A 17,877-nucleotide genomic window follows, 5' to 3' on the forward strand; every position below is an offset into this window, starting at 1 on the left:
AATTGAGTAAAAATGTGTTGCTGGAAAAGCGCAGCAGGTCAGGCAGCATCCAAGGAACAGGAGAATCGACGTTTCGGGCATAAGCCCTTCTTCAGGAATCAGGAAGGGCTTATGCCCGAAATGTCGATTCTCCTGTTCCTTGGATGCTGCCTGACCTGCTGCGCTTTTCCAGCAACACATTTTCAGCTCTGATCTCCAGCATCTGCAGTCCTCACTTTCTCCTCTTACAATTGAGTAAAGGTAACTACACACAGATGAGGGAGGGACTGGCCAGAGTTGATCGGAAGGAGAGCTCAGTAGGAAAGATGGAAGAGCAGAAATGGCAGGAACTTTGGGGTAGTTCAGGAGGCACAGCAGAAATCCATCCCGAAGGAAAAAAAAACACACTAAGGGGATGTTGAGCCAAACATGATTAATGAGCAAAGTCTGGGACAGCATAAAAGTGAAAAAAATAATACAATGTGGTGAAGGTTAATGGGAAGCCAAAGGATTTGGAAACCTTTAAAAACAAGCAAAGGATAACTTTTTTGAAAAAAAGAAGCAATCGAGGAGAGATTATCAAACATGAGCGTGTTTTTTAAATATCTAAAAGGTAAGACTGAAGAGGTACTAACGGGGAACAAAGAAATGGCAGAGGATCTGAATAGGTAGTTACCATCAGTTTTAACAGTGGAAGCCACCAGCAGCATACTATAACCTAAAGAGAGTCAGGGAGCAGAAGTGAGTGCAGTAGCTATCACTAAGGTGAATGTAATGGGAAAGCTGTAAGGTTTGAGGGTGGGTAAATAACCCGGACCAGCTGTACATCAAACCAGAGTTCTGATGGAGATAGCTGAGGAGAGTGGTGATCTATCAGGGAGAGTCCCAGTGGACTGGAAGATGGCTAGTGTAACATCCCTATTTAAGAAGGGAGGGAAGCAGAAGACAGAAACCTGTAGGCCTGTTAGCCTGACCTTGGTCATTGGTAAGAGTTGAGAGCTGAAAATGTGTTGCTGGAAAAGCGCAGCAGGTCAGGCAGCATCCAGGGAACAGGAGAATCGATGTTTCGGGCATAAGCCCTTGGTAAGAGTTGAGAGTCCATTTATTAAGGATGATATTGCAGAATACTTCGAAGTGCATGGTGAAATAGGGTTGAGTCAGCGTGTCTTTGTGAGCAAATCTGTTCAAATGTTTTGAGGAGGTAATGAGCAAGTTAGACAAAGGAGAGTCAGTGGACATGATTTATTTAAATTACCAGAAGGCCTTCAACAAGGTTCCTCACACGAGGTTGCTAAATACAATAGCCCATGGTGTAAGGATCAAGGTATTGCATGGATAGAGGATTGGCTGACTGGCAGAGAGTGAGGATAAGGGGGTGTTTTTCAGGATGACTAGTGAAGTTCCATAGAGACCAGTATTGGGACCACATTCGTGTTATACATTACTAATCTGGACAAAGGAACTGAGGTCATTGTTGCTAAGTTTGCAAATGGTACAATTATAGGTGAAGGGACAAGCAATGCTGAGGAAGTGGGGAGGCTGTAGAACGTCTTGGACAGACTGAGAGAGTTGGCAAAAAAGTGGCAGATGAATACACTGTGGGAAAGTGAGGTTATACACTTTGGTCAGAAGAATACAGGGGTAGACTATTTTCTGAACAGAGTGAGGCTTTGGAAATCTTTCACTTACTGTTCAGGCCTTTTCAGGAAAGTTTCAGGCCTATATTCTTTCTTAATAGTTTTCTTTAGCTCCCTAAATTACAAAGGGTTGCAACTGAATCTGTTTGTAGAATTCTTTTAAAAATTGGCAGATGGAGTAAAACTATTGATTTTATGTCATTTTGCAGCTTTTGTTTCACATTTGCTTTTGCATTTTTAAAATTTATGTGACCAGTGAAAATCTACATTAGATGATAAATAATGTACATGAATGAAAAACACCTTCAATTTTCGCATTGGTTGCAAATGATAATCAATAGCAGTGCCACTTTCAGAAGGAGGACTGGAAGGCGAGTATAATGGTAATAGTTGATGAGTTATTTTATATGTGCCATAAGCATTCATTTTAGATGTGTGAAACTTCATGATTCAAGAAAACCTTGCGTTTAATATTCTAAATAACATTCAATATCTTGTTTTTAGACTCAAAACTAATTTGTGAAGCTTTTGCAAGGAATGAAGTTTTCTTCAGAGCTGGACTTGATTCACGAGTGTAATCTACTAGACAAAAATCAATGTTTTTCTTTAACCTCTGGTTTTACATCTTGATTTTATATACCTTTAGAAATCCTCCTGCTGCTTCTGATTAATTCACTTTTCACATTTTACCAGCTTAAGTTTTCTGCTAACATTTTAGATCAAACTCCATCTGGAAAGCATATTCTTTGACTTCATAACAGGAAATTATTTTTTTTTAAAAACAGCCCATATGTTCACCATATTAGCAGTGACCAATAATTTTACTATTGAGAATTTAATGTTTGGAAGATTTCAGCAGAGAATTTAAAAACTGCCAGTCTAATCTTTATTTTTAAACAGTTGTAAGAGTGTAAGATAAGGCTACAGCACCTTGAGATATATGAAATGTCTTTTTACTTTGACCCTGGTTTGAATTTTCCTATGCACTGCAAATACAAATATATTCAGAAAGGAATTGTTGGACCATTTTACAGATGAATCATTAAGGGAATGTGTGTCATAAGATCATATTTTAAGCTGTAGAGGAAATAGCAGCTTTCTTTCTATTTGTTCCTTTTTCTTTCCTTGGCCAGAAGTTGCCATATTCATATTAGGACAGTAACAGATGTTTTCCAATCTAATGGTGGTCTTCAAATATTCTCCAGTCAATGGGTAAGACACTAGAAATTTCCTGGCATCCTTGGGAATTATATTATACTAAGTTCAGGTTTTTCACAGTGGGCTGGAAAATAGGGCATAGAATAAGATCAAGTGTTTTCCCAATGGTGCAGTGGATTCAGTAGTTACATCACAGGAGGAAAGTAAAATTTTCCTTTCCCACCTTAGAGGCACTAAACTTACTCAGGTGCCCAATGTGAGTTTTGATGTTAAGTGCTTGGAGGATCGTTTCAATCATTAGGGGGAAATGAAACATTTAAACTTGGACTTATGTACATTTAAATGTTCACTTCCAGTAGAAATCACTAGATGACAATCAAGGGTAGAAACCCAGAATGATTTCCACTTTGCAAATCACTGAGTAGGCCCTGTCAGCCGACTCAATGTAGGGATTGACCTGCAATATTCCTGGGTGGCCCAGCTTTGAAAATTCTTATTTATTCCTAGTAAATCAGTTGTACTGATGTTGGACTGAACCCTCCTGTTCTTAAAAAGTAGCATGTCCTCTGACTTATTGAAGATAACATTATCATCATTGTCACTTGTTGCTCCAAAACCATACTCCTAATATAGCATTGGAAATCCTCTCAAGCTCAATAGTTCTTTGGGAATATAGGATATTGACAGGTGATATTGCATCAGACAATTTTCACATGTCTGCCATGTGCAGGATAATTTTGTAACTTGCATTTGTTCATATTGTCATCAGTTCTCATTTAATTAACATCAGTGCCGGGAACAAGTTTCAGTTGGATCCAGAGACAAGGAGAAATTAATCTTATTTACTTTTCTAAATGGAAATCAAAGACTAATTTTCAGAAGTGGATTTTTTATTTTAACTTAACTGATTAACACACAAGGCAGAAAGAAATGTGGATAAGATGCAATGAAATAAGATGGGAGGAAGCTCGTTTGGAGTATAAACTTATGAAGGCAGGCTGGTTTCTGTGTTGTAAAATCCCACATAATTTCCTAAAATGAAAATATCTTTGCTTTTTCTGGTCTTTTATTTGTGGTAGAACTAAGCCAGATGGTAAATATTATGAACACTATGTTCCCAGTAGATATTGTGAATACACACACACTACATATAAAAATATATTTGGCAGGTGTAAGAGACTATCCATCAATAAAGGGAGAATGGAATATCATCTGAATTCTGTAACTGAAAAACAATTACTTTATCAACATCCTTCTGTCCCATTTGTTATATATCATTTAAAAATATGGTTTGCACTTCCAGCGAAAACAAAATTGCTAAAATAATTTGCCAAAATTAGGATTATTTTCATTGTCTATATAAGTAATTATAGTAAAGAAATCTTTTATGTGCTGTTTTACAAAAGTAAATATAATTTTCATCTTGGGGCCTCAAAGATTTTTACTTGCAAGGAAATATGGAATTGGGAGCATGGCCAATATTAGGAACAGCTGTCAGACTTGGTAATGCTCCTACTGCTCTTCAGACCCTGCTTCCTGTGTTTAGTTGTTTCTCAGGTGATAGAAATTCATTATTCCTTCACAACCACTGTTTCAAAAAGCCCTCATTGCTAATCTTCTTAGATTGAGGAAAATTATTGCTTTGTTGGCTCATTTCCTGCAGGACTCACGAGTTCACCAATATCCTCCAATCTTCTTCCAAAATAATAGCTTGTACATATCATTAACTAGAGTTTGAGGTGATATCTAATCACAGTTGTGAGTTTCTGCTGGAGGTCTTTATGGATAGACGGGCTGATTTTCGACCTTCAGATCTTTGGGAACATATAGGTAGGTTCCACAAAAACTTGCAGTGCAGGATTTTCTTCTCTACCATCAGTCTGCCACATCACTCAGATGCTAAAGTTTAAAGCTTGTTGCAGCTTGATGGACACGTTGTTGCAATTCTTTCTGATTGGCTGTGTCTATTGTCAAACATATGGTGCCAAGGTTTGCAGAATGCTGACTAGACCCTTATTCAGTATTGGATCTCGTTGTCAATGGTGACCATTTGAGAGAGGTGCCTCCATAGTATGAGAAGTGATCAACATATTCCAGAGTCTCATCATGTATCAGAAGTAGAATATTTGACTGACCAAGTGAGAGTTGATACGAGTTCCGTTTTGGCAACATTTGAGTATGCGTTGGATTTGTGCAGAATTGAAGAGATTGTGTTTGGGATCCTCAGCCACAAAAAATAGGTGATTCAGTTGAATTTGTAGCAGGGTTTACCCTACTATGAAATAGAGAGAATTAACTTCAATTTTCACTGCAGTTTTATTTCCCTTTCTGAAGATAGTTACATTTATCACGTTTATGTAATGTCCTTAAATATGGTAAAATGTGCCTAAGTGATCCATCAGCACATTATCAAAGACACCAATTCTGATAAGGAAGTATTAAATCAGATGACTTCCTCAAGATAGGTTTTGAGGAGATTGTAGAAAAGGAAAATAAGTTGGAGAGGCAAAATGTTTTATGAAGAGAATTCCAAAGTGTAAGGCTAAAACAAAGGATAGCCACCACTAGTGGAGAGATTAACATCAGAGATGGTCAAGAATCCCAACAGTGTAGAAACAGGCCATTTGGCCCAACATGTCCACACCAACCCTCTGAAGAGTAACCCACCTAGTCCCATTCCCTACACTTCACCCGGTTAATGCACCCAACCTACACATTCACGAATACTCTGGGCAATTTAGCACAGAAAAGTCACCTAACTTGCACATCTTTGGATTGTGGGAGGAAACCAGAGCATCAGGAGGAAACCCATGCAGAGACGGGGAGAATGTGCAAACTCCATACAGTCACCTGAGGCTGGAATCGAGCCCAGATGCCTGGCGCTGTGAGGCAGCAGTACTAACCACTGAGCCACCATGCCTCCCTAATTAGGCCAGAATTAGAAGAGCATTGATGTTTGAAAGAGTTTGAAATTACAAAGATAGGGAAGAGGTAGGGCACCAAAGGATTTGATAACCGGGAGCTAAAGTAGCATATTGGGGAGAGGGATAAATGGGACTCGGTGCACATAAAACTTAGAGCAGCAGAGTTTTGAATAATTTCACATTACAGGGCAGAATGTGAGAGACCTGCATGAAGATACTTCAGGGTCAGTGTCACCCACATGCTGGGGGAAATTTTAAAAAGTTAGTTTGAAAGCGTATTAACGGAAGTGTGAAGGAAACTTGTCGTTCTACAGATTTGAAGCTTTTGATCTAAATGAGGTAGGAGATCACTCAAAAAAAGTCCTCACCTTATAGCAGTAAAGATGCATGAGATGAGAGTTTTTGAGCCAAGTGAAACAAGTGAGAATATTTCAAAGTATCTGCAGCCATTGTAAATTCAATAAAATAAAGAAAGAATTGCCTCAGCTCCTCTGTTGTTAAATCTCTCAAAAGTGCTTCTGGTGCCTCTAGATTTGCCTATTCCAGTGTCTGCTTTCCTAGAGTATCTGATTTGTATATGGGAATTGATCCTCTAAATTGATTGATAAATATTCAATTAAGTAAAGTAGATATATATGCAAATGAGTGTTCCCACCATCTTATTGTTCTTGTGTACCTTCTCATTAGGCAGGGGATTGCAGGGCTTGAAGGTGAAGATGAAGTAAGCTTGGTGAGTTGTGGCATGTGCATCCTTTTGGATAGTATTGTTTCTGTTTCAGGCCTTGCAGTCAATAGAGAAACTCTGAGCGGTGAGGTATTGCATTTTTAGATTCAGAGCATCAAGGCTTTACTGAACCTCTGAAGCAATTTTTGTTGATCAGGATATTGGTCCAGTTAAACTTCTGGTCCGTTAAGACCCCCAGAATATTGTTACTAAGGGGCTTTCAAAGTAGTGGATGGCTTCAAATAGAGGCTTGAATGACATGGGCTATGGTGAAAAATCTGGACGAGGTCAAGTGAGGAATGTAAAACTGCAACAAAATTGACATTCACAAAGGGAAAGAAACAAAAACACAGGTAATTATACACCAAGCACTTAACAACCTATTTAACTAACTCAGGTAGCTACACTGAGTTAGTCAGGTCACTTTCTTAAATATGACCTGGCATTGGTTTAAATAAACTGACCAAGTTAGTGATTCAATATAATAACGGATTAAAGTTCAAGATTAGCTGTGAGTAAATCTGCAGAGTACTTTATGTTATTTAAATAGGTTTGCAATCTATGTATTACTATTGTTAGTCAATTATCACTCAATCTTTCTCCATGTTGACTATCCTGATATGAAACACTCAGGCTGATGTGCAAAAGCATATGAAAGGAACCTAAGAGGAGTGATTTGTTAAGGCAGGCATCAACCTGGTATTGGACTAGAGTATTTTAAATAGAAAACACAGCAAATTAGTCAACTGCTTTAAACAGGAGCACCAAAAAAAATTTTTACACATGTAGCCTTTCGTCAGGACTTTTAAGTGAACTGCCTGGAAATATTAAAACAGACATATTTGCAAAGGCACAGCTCCACTGATTTGCCCTTGGCCTGATCAGATTCAAGTCTGGTTTAGGACAACAAAAGCTTGTTAATTTGGTATAGACTGAGTTTGCCTAATTTTGGAAGTAATTTCTTCCAAAAAACACAATTTCCAAGGAATGGAAATGCAAACAATGTAGCAATTATATTTGTACAGCACACGCTATAGTTATTTATATATATTCTTTTAAATATTACTTCTGTATTATGAATAAGTTGAGTACAACACCCACCCTTTTAAATATTTGAGGTGTTATCTGTTAGTGTGCTAGTATGTGATGGCTTTAAAAATCGATTGTATCTGTGTTTGATTGTCAGGCCTGGCCCAATGTGCTGAACTGTGCTGGCAACTGAGAGGCGAAGCCAGGAAGAGGCAAGTTCTTGGGGCAAAGGTCGCTCTGCAGCATAACATCGGGCTTGGTGGTGCTGTGGTAGTAACAATATACAGGATGGGGTTCCCACAGGCTGCAAGGTGAGTTAATATTTCCTTGTGTCAAAGCTGAGTCCTGCCACATTAAAGTGCAGTACAATGCAGAGCCTGTTGGTAGAATATCTGCCAGGCCCAGATCCCATATTAACACTGGAACTTGCGTGTTTAGAAATCGCCTTTACTGCAAATCAATCCATTAACAATCCGAGGAGAAATTGAAACAATGTGGTTCCTATACAGCCAGGCATTTCAAGAACTTGAACCAGCCAAAGCTGCTCTGCCTTTCCCTAGTGACTAGTGAGATTAATATTTATTGTCAGCTGGCTTACATACTGGAGCTGTCTCTCCAGTTACCTATTACTGTGGCTGGCCTTGTACAAATGCATTGAGCCTCTAAATTAAAAAAAAATTCAGTTTGGAATTGTCTTAAATTGCAGAGAGCAGTTGTATACATGTGTTGATCTGCAGCTGTGTATTTTTTAAGTGGGGAAAAACGCTAGTATTTTTGTTAAGCTTGCTCATGTACATCTGCTGCTGTACAGCATCTGGACATATGACTCTTTAAGTGGAAAGCTTTAGCAACAATTGAACACATTTTGAACATTTTGACCAATAACCATGTGTGATTGGAACAAAATTGAATAATATTTCTGTCCTTGGAATATTGTGCTTTAACACTTAAGTATTTTAGATGTAATAAGCATTAGAGGCCATTTGGAAAAATGAGTGGCCACTGTATGTTAGTTTTTGCCACTGTAAAATTTGAATGAAGTGGTGGAGTATGCATTAAGCATAATATTACATCCACTTTTTTTTTAAAAATAGCTTTGACTGTTGAATTGAATTTCTTTGAACAGAGAACGGAAAAATGCTTTATACCATAAATACAATCTCAAATTCTCCACAATGTTTGTATTCTGCAAGGCATTTCAATAACATCATGAAGTTGGCAAAGCCATTTGTTCGTTTAATAAAGGAAACAACAATGTTCTGCCTCAGGACCATCCTCGCATGGTGTTAATAATGAATTTTCAGCAAAAAGGATCACTACTTGTATTGGGTTTGAGAATGTGCAGTGGTGTTCATGTGATGAATAGTAACTTGCAGCCCATCCGACTATCAGTTTGGCAGGTTTGCTGCTTTTATGTGCCTCTAGACCTCCATTCACAGTCTGTCCATCTTTGAAATATAAACTGCAATTCAGCAAAGTTTTTTTAATTCTTTTACTCTATTTTCCCTTTGTTCTTCCTGGAATAAGATTTGCTGATTGCTCACAGAGTACATGACAGAGTCCTATTAAAATGAGATCTATTCATGTTGGCTTTAGATTTGCAAAGGACCAGTGTAATGTGTTGGAGCATTCCTAAGAGTGTCCCACAGGCAAGACAATGTTTTGAATTGTGACTCTCAGTAAAATGTCTCAACAGGTTGTTGGCTGGGTCCACATTTTGGGATGACTTTAACTTAATATCACAAGTTTCTGTCCTCGATCCTCATGTTGCTGAGCAGGCTAGTTGTCAACACAAACTTTTGGGCAAGGTGTTTGGATCCAGAATGCAGGATTTTGTTTTAGATTAGATTAGTTCAGATCCCCTACAGTGTTGAAACAGGCCCTTCGGCCCAACAAGTCCACACCGACCCTCCGAAGAGTAACCCACCCAGGCCCTTTCTTTTTCATTCTGTCTCTGCCTTATCATTAAGACGTGACTCAAAGCATGTTGCAATATTTTGCTCTTAAAACTCTAGGAGTTATTCAAAAGAGTTCTAATTGAAACTGGGAATGAGGCAAATTGCTGGAATGGAAAGCAATTCCATCTAACTTGATACTTCACATCTATCAATGCCACCAACCTACAGAGAGATGTTTAAATTCATTTGTGTTGTGACTGTCACTGGCAAGGCCTGTATTTGTCACTCCTCCTTAATTGCCCTTGAGAATGTGGTGATGAGCTATCTTCTTGAACTGCTGAAGTCCATGTGGTGCAGGTTCACCCGGAGTGTAATTTGGGGAATTTCTCGTGAAGGAACAATTGTATATTTCCATTTCTAAGTGGGTAATGTACTGGATTTGGAATGTACTCGGCAAGTTGTTTTAGTTTCTCTTGTGAATGGTTCACCCTGTTGATGCTGTGTATTGGTGATGGAGGAAGTGACTTTTAAGGTGGATGGTGTGCTGACCAAGGTCTCTTGTCTTGGGTATGAGCGAGACACTTACACATTGATGTTTATATTGTCTCACTATTACTTGGGGTAACACTTGAGAACACAATTACTAAATCATACTTCGTGGTGCTAACATTTCAGTCATACTAATGACGAGTCAGTGCAAGTGAGGTCAACTTGACCTCTTCCTGAAGTGCCATTCTAATGAATGAAAGGAGTCATTTATTCCCAGTTGTGGAACAACTCACCAACAATGATAGAGGGTGAAGCAGTGCCTGGGGAAAGTGAGGTCTGCAGATGCTGACCCCATGGTAGGCTTATGCGGAAAGTCAGGAGGCAAGGGATAGTGGGAAATTTGGCCAGTTGGATAGAGAACTGGCTAACCGGTCAAAGTCAGAGAGTGGTGGTAGATGGCAAATATTCAGCCTGGAGCCCAGTTACAAGTGGAGTTCCGCAAGTATCAGTTCAGGGTCCTCTGCTGTTTGTAATTTTTATTAATGACTTGGAAGAGGGAGTCGAAGGGTGGGTCAGTAAATTTGCAGATGATACGAAGATTGGTGGAGTTGTAGATAGTGAGGAGGGCTGTTGTCGGCTGCAAAGGGACTTAGATATGATGCAGAGCTGGGCTGAGGAGTGGTAGATGGAGTTCAACCCTGTCAAGTGTGAGGTTGTCCATTTTGGAAGGACAAATAAGAATGCGGAATACATGGTTAACAGTAGGGTTCTTAGTAAGGTGGAGGAGCAGAGGGATCTTGGGGTCTATGTTCATAGCTCTTTGAAAGTTGCCACTCAGGTGGATAGAGCTTGTAAGAAGGCCTATGGTGTTTTAGCGTTCATTAGCAGAGGGATTGAATTCAAGAGTCGTGAGGTGATGTTGCAGCTGTACAGGACCTTGGTAAGGCCACATTTGGAGTACTGTGTGCAGTTCTTGTCGCCTCACTTTAGGAAAGATGTGAAGCTTTGGAGAGGGTGCAGAGGAGGTTTACCAGGATGTTGCCTGGAATGGAGAATAGGTCGTCGAGGATAGGTTGAGAGTGCTAGGCCTTTTCTCATTGGAACGGCGAAGGATGAGGGGTAACTTGATAGAGGTTTATAAGATGATCAGGGGAATAGATAGAGTAGACAGTCAGAGACTTTTTCCCCGGGTACAACAGAGTGTTACAAGGGGACATAAATTTAAGGTGAAGGGTGGAAGATATGGGGGGGGATGTCAGGGGTAGGTTCTTTACCCAGAGAGTGGTGGGGGCATGGAATGCGCTGCCTGTGGGAGTGGCAGAGTCAGATTCAATGCTGACCTTTAAGCGGCAATTGGATAGGTACATGGATAGGTGCTTAAGCTAGGACAAATGTTCAGCACAACATCGTGGGCTGAAGGGCCTGTTCTGTGCTATACTGTTCTATGTTCTATGTTCTATGCTGGCGATCAGAGTCAGGTTCCTAATAAAGGGCTCCGGCCCGAAACGTCGATTCTCCTGCTCCTCGGATGCTGCCTGACCTGCTGTGCTTTTCCAACAACACACTCTCAAAGCAGTGCCCAAGGCATGCCATTGGGTGTGAATGTGTGGCATTATGTCAGCCCAATTCCATGAGCAATGGTGTGACTCTTTGTAAGCATTGTGGTGTAATTGCTGCACGGGGAAATGCACCACACTGTCAGCCTTTACACTGTGGTGTTTTGTTTTTAATTTGTTTAGCCTTTGGAAGTAGCAAGTCTGTGCTGGAATTTCCAGTTTGAGCAGGGATTATTCAATCTTAATCACTCTCTGTGTAGCAAATATGTGAACAAGAAGCAGTTCAGTATTTAAAGATGAAATCATCAATTTTGCACAAGGTCAGGAAAATGCAGCAAGCTTCATTTGATGTACTTATGTTGAAGTTGCTCTTCTGAATTGAACATTAATATGCACAGGAATGTTGTAGAAGGGCCATTATTCAGCTGGTTTACGTAATAAATTTGTTCTTGATAATGGCATATCTAATATTTCCTGTCCTTGTGGCTCTATCGGCATTAAAGATCATCCAGTTATGGATGTTGTGAAACTTGAAAGGGTTCAGAAAAACATTTACAAGGATGTTGCCAGGGTTGGAGGATTTGACTTATTAGGGAGATGCTGAATAGCCTGGGGCTATTTCCCTGGAGCATCGAAGGCTGGGGGGTGGGGGCGCAATGACCTCATAGAGGTTTATAAAATCATGAGGGGCATGGATAGGATAAATAGACAAAGTCTTTTCTCTGTGGAGGGGGAGTCCAGAACAGGGGCATAGGTTTAGGGTGAGAGGGGAAAGATATAAAAGGGACCTAATAGGCAACTTTTTCACGCAGAGAATGGTGTGTGTATGGAATGAGCTGCCAGAGAAAGTGATGGAGGCTAGTACAGTTGCAACATTTAAAAGGCATCTGGATGGGTATATGAATAGGAAGGGTTTAGAGGGGTATGAGGCAAATGCTGGCAAATGGGACTAGATTAGGTGAGAATATCTGGTCAGCATGGATGAGTTGGACTGAAGGGTATATCTCCATGCTGTACATCTCTATGATTTTAACTCATGGTATCTTTGATGTGGAGGTGCCGGTGTTGGACTGGAATGGACAATGTTAAAAAAAATCACACAGCAACAGCTTGTAGTCCAATAAGTTTATTTGTAAGTACAAGTTTTTGGAGCGCTGCACATTCATCAGGTAATGAGTGGGGCAGGATCGTAGGACGCAGAATTTATAGTAAAAGATCAAAGTCTCATACAACTGATGCGATGTATTGAACAAACCGAGATAGTTGTTAAGTCTTTAATCACTTAGAATAGGGATGCAGGTTTCGATTCATTAATATATAAATCCCGGAACATCTTTCAAGTCACAGTCCGAGGACAACTGGGATTTGTAACTTGAAAGATGCTGTGGTTCTGTTCACCGAGCTGGAAGTTTTTGTTGCAAACGTTTCGTCCCCTGTCTAGATGACATCCTCAGTGCTTGGGAACCTCCTGGGAAGCGCTTCTGTGGTGTTTCCTCCGGCATTTATAGTGGCCTTTCCCTGCCGCTTCCAGTTGTCAGTTTCAGCTGTCCGCTGTAGTGGCCGGTATATTGGGTCCAGGTCTATGTGTTTGTTGATGGAGTTTGTGGATGAGTGCCAAGCTTCTAGGAATTCCCTAGCTGTTCTTTGTTTCGCTTGCCCTATAATGGTAGTGTTGTCCCAGTCAAATTCATGTTGCTTGTCGTCTGCGTGTGTGGCTACTAGGGATAGCTGGTCGTGTTGTTTCATGGCTAGTTGATGTTCGTGGATGCGGATCGTTAGCTGTCTTCCTGTTTGTCCTATATAGTGTTTTGTGCAGTCCTTGCATGGGATTTTGTACACTACGTTAGTTTTGCTCATGCTGGGTATCGGGTCCTTAGTTTTGGTGAGTTGTTGTCTGAGAGTGGCTGTTGGTTTGTGTGCTGTTATAAGTCCTAGTGGTCGCAGTAGTCTGGCTGTCATTTCAGAGATGTTCTTGATGTATGTTATTTCACAGCTCTAGGGTAGGTGGGATTTAAACCTGTACCTCCCAGTCCAGGAGTAAGGACACTACCACTGGAACACAAGAGGGTCCCCTTCCTCTTTTGCTAGCCTACATATAAACATTCCAAACACCTGGATTAGTCAACCATAAGATGGTCACAATTTTAGCTTTGGACTAATTGACCTGTTTATTGGCAAATTAAATTATTTGTACACGGGAAATTTAGTATTCATGGAAACCAGCAGAATTATGAAATCCCTTTTGATAGAATTTAAACATATGCAGCGAAATTGCATCGCCCATCTACAGCGCCACAAGATGTTTGCACCTCTCTCAATTCTGCTTTGTAAAGGTTTCATTTTTGTTGTAAGATAATAAAGAAGGCAGAAGGCCAATCTGCCAAGCACTGCCAGTCAATCAGAGCCCAGTCGCCAGCTGTCTTGGGCAAGCAGAGAGTGCTGGAAGTGATGAACCTTCTTAAAAGTATTGTCAGCAGATCTGGGCACCACAATTTAGGAAGGATATATTGGCCATGGAGGCAGTGCAATGCAGGTTCACAAAGCTGATACAAGGACTTCTGGTGTTGTGAGGAGAGGTTATACAAATGAACCATGTTTCCTCTAGAATTTAGAAAGGTGAAGAATGATCTGATCAACATCTTCAAGATATTAACATGAGAAGACAGGATAGATAAAAATAAACTATTTCCACTGGTTGGGGATTCTAGAACTAAGGAGGCACAGTCTGAAAATTAGGACTAGACCATTCAGGAGAGCTGAGAGGAAGCACTTCTAAACACAGATTGGTAGATGTTTGGAGCTCTCTTTCACAAACAGCCGTGGATGCTAGATCAGTTTTTCCTTTTGGATCTGAAGAAGATAAACTTTTGTTAAGTAAAACATTAAGAGATATGGGCAAAGGTATACGAAATTAAGTCACAGTTCAACCATGATCTCACTGAATGGTGGGGCAGGCTGGAGGGGCTGAATGGCTTACTCCCGTTCCTATGTTCCTTTGTAAGATACCATAGGCAAATCCATCTGGGATTCCAACTGTAATACCATGCAGCCTTCATTTAATCTCTGAGCCTAAACTAAATTGCAGGTGGACTTGAGGGCAAAGGTGAGAGAAAGTGAGGACTGTAGATGCTGGAGAGTGAGAGTCAAAAAGTGTGGCACTGGAAAAGCACAGCAGATCAGGCAGCAAGGAGCAGGAGAGTCGGCATTTCAGGCATAAGCCCTCCCACAACGTCGACTCTCCTGCTCCTTAGATGCTGCCTGACCTGCTGTGCTTTTCTACACTACACTTGAGGACATAGGTGTCAACTGGCTTATGAATCAAGCTAATTGAAACCCTAGGGATGGTAGCTGCAATCTTCTATGAGCACCTTACTTCCTCCGATTTAACTGATGTTGGGTCTTTCTAACATTTAAGTGGGCTCAACTGCCATGGTTTCTACCACATGAAGCTCCATTAAATCCAGCCCTGTGTGTCAGCCAGTAAGCTAGAAGTAGGGCTGGACTGAACAAGAGTCTTTCTACACATCAAATAGAATTTCTAACCTAAACTACAGCAAAGGCTCCTGATTAAAAGTTTGAATATTGTGAGTATCTCTCCCACAAAGTGTAGTGAGTGAGTGGAGAAGATAGTAAGAAGAGGTAGGTTCTTTACGCAGAGAGTTGTGAATGCATGGAATGCGTTGCCAGCTGTGATGGTGGAAGCAGAGTCCTTGGGGACATTTAAGCGACTGGTGGACATGCACATGGATAGCAGTGAGTTGAGGGGTGCGTAGATCAAGTTATTATATTTTACATTAGGATTAAATCTCGGCACAACATCGTGGGCCAAAGGGCCTGTTCTGTTCTGTACTTTTCTATGTTCTATGTAACGTAAATTAATCCAGTCGGTTACAGAAATGTAGTCTTCAGCCTTCATTGATGGGGGATATTATCCTATTGTTCTTTGTGTGGCTGAGATTTGATGTCATCACTGTATAGGAACTCATAACTGTCATCAGATGTCTGAATTAATGCACTGAGAATTAACTCAGTTCAGTCAGATGTAGAAAGTAAAACTCTCAGTGCTTACATGTGAGGCAAGTTTCATGCTGGGAAATTCTACAAACTGCATGCTGTTGGAATGCACTGATGCAATTGAAAATTCTCTCAAATATTGAATTAAAAGCAATGTAGTGTAACCTTTACTTTTTAGATGAGCAGAGACTTTGAAGTAAGTTCTTTAGTAAAGGGAATACAAACCATAGAGTATAATTCATTAGGCAAATCCAATCATATTTTAAGATATTAATTTTTAAATTTTATTTCAAACCTCTCTTGAAATTGCTAATTGCAATTACTGTGGAAAAACAAACTTTATTTTCCAAAATTCTTTTGAATGCTTGTAGGGGAATGGTAACAATGCTTCCTGTTGTGACAGTTTGTACAATTGAGAAAGATGTAGGACTTAACTAACCTTTTTCAATGCAAGATTTTCAAAATTAACTGTTCATTTGCACATTGCTGCTAATGGAAATGTTTGCATTGCAGGAATAAAATCCCTCCATTTGTGCTGTACCCACCATGGGAGTTTTTCATTTTCTATATGTTTGCATTTCTATTTCTTATTAAAGTTCTAATTTTCCTATACCAGAAATAAAGTTTTCAATGAAATGCATGACATAAGATGTGCTATTCAGACGATGTTCTTTAATGTTTTTGGCTTTAAACTATTTTATTCTCATTTTCAGAAGACAAAATATCCAAGCAGTTCTGACCAATGCTGTGGCCAATGTCAATGGATTCAAAGCCCAAACTGTGTTTAGAGAAATTGAGAAAAAACTTCAGGAGGTGAGGCCAATTTTTGACTCCTAACATCTGTTGAAGTTTTAAAAAGATAAATGTGAACTTAGTGAATAAGGTATGTGTTCTCTCGCCCCGATTGAGGCTAAGCTCCTTCTATTCGCAATTAGCTGTCATACTGAAATGCTTTTGTTAAGCAGTTTGAACCCTACTCACTACTGCTATGAAACAACACTGTAAAACTGACTGACATGAAAGAAGAAATAGTGTGCGCTTCTACAGTACAGAGTACTTCGATGTGACTAGGGTTGAGACCTATGTTTCAGCTAATTAGACAATTTGCCTCCTATTCACTTTCTTCCTACCTGCAAAAGCACATTGAAATTAGAAACTTAGGCCGAATATTGAGGGCACTTCAGTTAATTTTAATATATGGGAGAGCTACTAGATTTTATAGACATAAGGAGACCATTCAGTCCTTTGTTCCCGTGCCAGCCCTTTGATAGAGCTATCCACTTGGGCAATTCCCTGCTCGTCCTCCATCGCATAGCAATTTCGTTTTCTTTTTTAATATGATATTGCCATTTCTTACTCTTCAGTCTGCTTACGATACCTATTCAATTAGTGCCTTATTTGTGTTTTTTTTTCCCCTCATGTCTGCCTGGTTCTTTTAACAATTATTTAAAATATGTTTCAATTCTCCTTTCCCAGTTGAAGTAGTTTCTCACTCTACCATACCCATCCTTCCATAATTTTGAACAATTCTATCTTAACATTATGAAGTCTGCCTGCTCTTCCAGTGCATCCATGCATTCCAATACTGTGCCATTTTCAGAATTTTCCAACACTATTCCTCGTGTAATCGTTGAGGGTTTTACTTTATTCTGCTGAATTTTTCTAGCGATTTCTGTGTTTTGGTTATGATTTCCAGCAGCTGCAGTTATTTTGTTTTTATTTGTTCCCAAACTAAGCTAGTCCTATTTGCCTGGGTTTGGCCTATGACTCCAAACTTTTCCTATTCATGTATCTGCAGTTGTAACTGTACCCACTTCCACTGCTTCTTTTGGCAGTTCATTCTACACACAAAATATTCTCTGCATAAAAAAGAAAAAAGTTACCCCCATATCCTCTTTAAACTTTTCTCCTCTCTCCTTATAAAATGCCCCCTAGTTTTGAACTCCCCCATACTAAGGAAAAGACCTATCCTATTCACCTTATCTATGCCCCTCATGATTTTATAAACCTCTACAAGGTCACCCCTCAACCTCTTGTGCTCCTGTGAAAAAAGTCCCAGCCTATTTTTATAATTCAATCCCTCCATTCCCAGTAACGTCCTGGTAAATCTTTTCTAAACCCTAATAATATCCTACCTATAGCAGGTGACCAAAACTGTACACAGTACTCCAAAAGAAGCCTTCACCAGTATCCAGTAACAACTTCAACATGACGTCTCAACTCCTAGACTCCAACATCTGAGCAATGAAGGCAAGTGTGCTAAATGCCTTCTGAAGCACCCTGTCTACCATGATGCAAATTTCAAAGAATGATGTTCGTGAACCCCTAGGTGTCTCTGTACTAAAACACTACCCGGGCCCTACTGTTAATTGTATAAACCCTGCCCTTGTTTGTTTTACCAAAATGCAATATGTCACGTTTGTCCAAATTAAACTCCATCTGCCAGTCCTGACCCCATTGATGTAGATG

General features: G+C 39.9%; 1 protein-coding gene across 1 annotated transcript in view; it reads left to right on the plus strand.

Annotated features, from left to right (window-relative positions):
* scp2a (sterol carrier protein 2a) overlaps positions 1-17,877 on the plus strand; it is a 77,787-nt gene that overhangs the window by 40,020 nt on the left and 19,890 nt on the right. Inside the window, exons 12-13 of the mRNA XM_087990646.1 lie at positions 7,609-7,762; positions 16,122-16,221. Coding sequence (XP_087846772.1) covers positions 7,609-7,762; positions 16,122-16,221 — 254 coding nt within the window. The remainder of the gene's footprint in view (positions 1-7,608; positions 7,763-16,121; positions 16,222-17,877) is intronic.

This window comes from Chiloscyllium plagiosum, unplaced genomic scaffold (assembly GCF_037043375.1).
Source record: "Chiloscyllium plagiosum isolate Xiang-an unplaced genomic scaffold, Cpla_swu_hap1 HiC_scaffold_9, whole genome shotgun sequence".
Lineage (NCBI taxonomy): Eukaryota > Metazoa > Chordata > Chondrichthyes > Orectolobiformes > Hemiscylliidae > Chiloscyllium > Chiloscyllium plagiosum.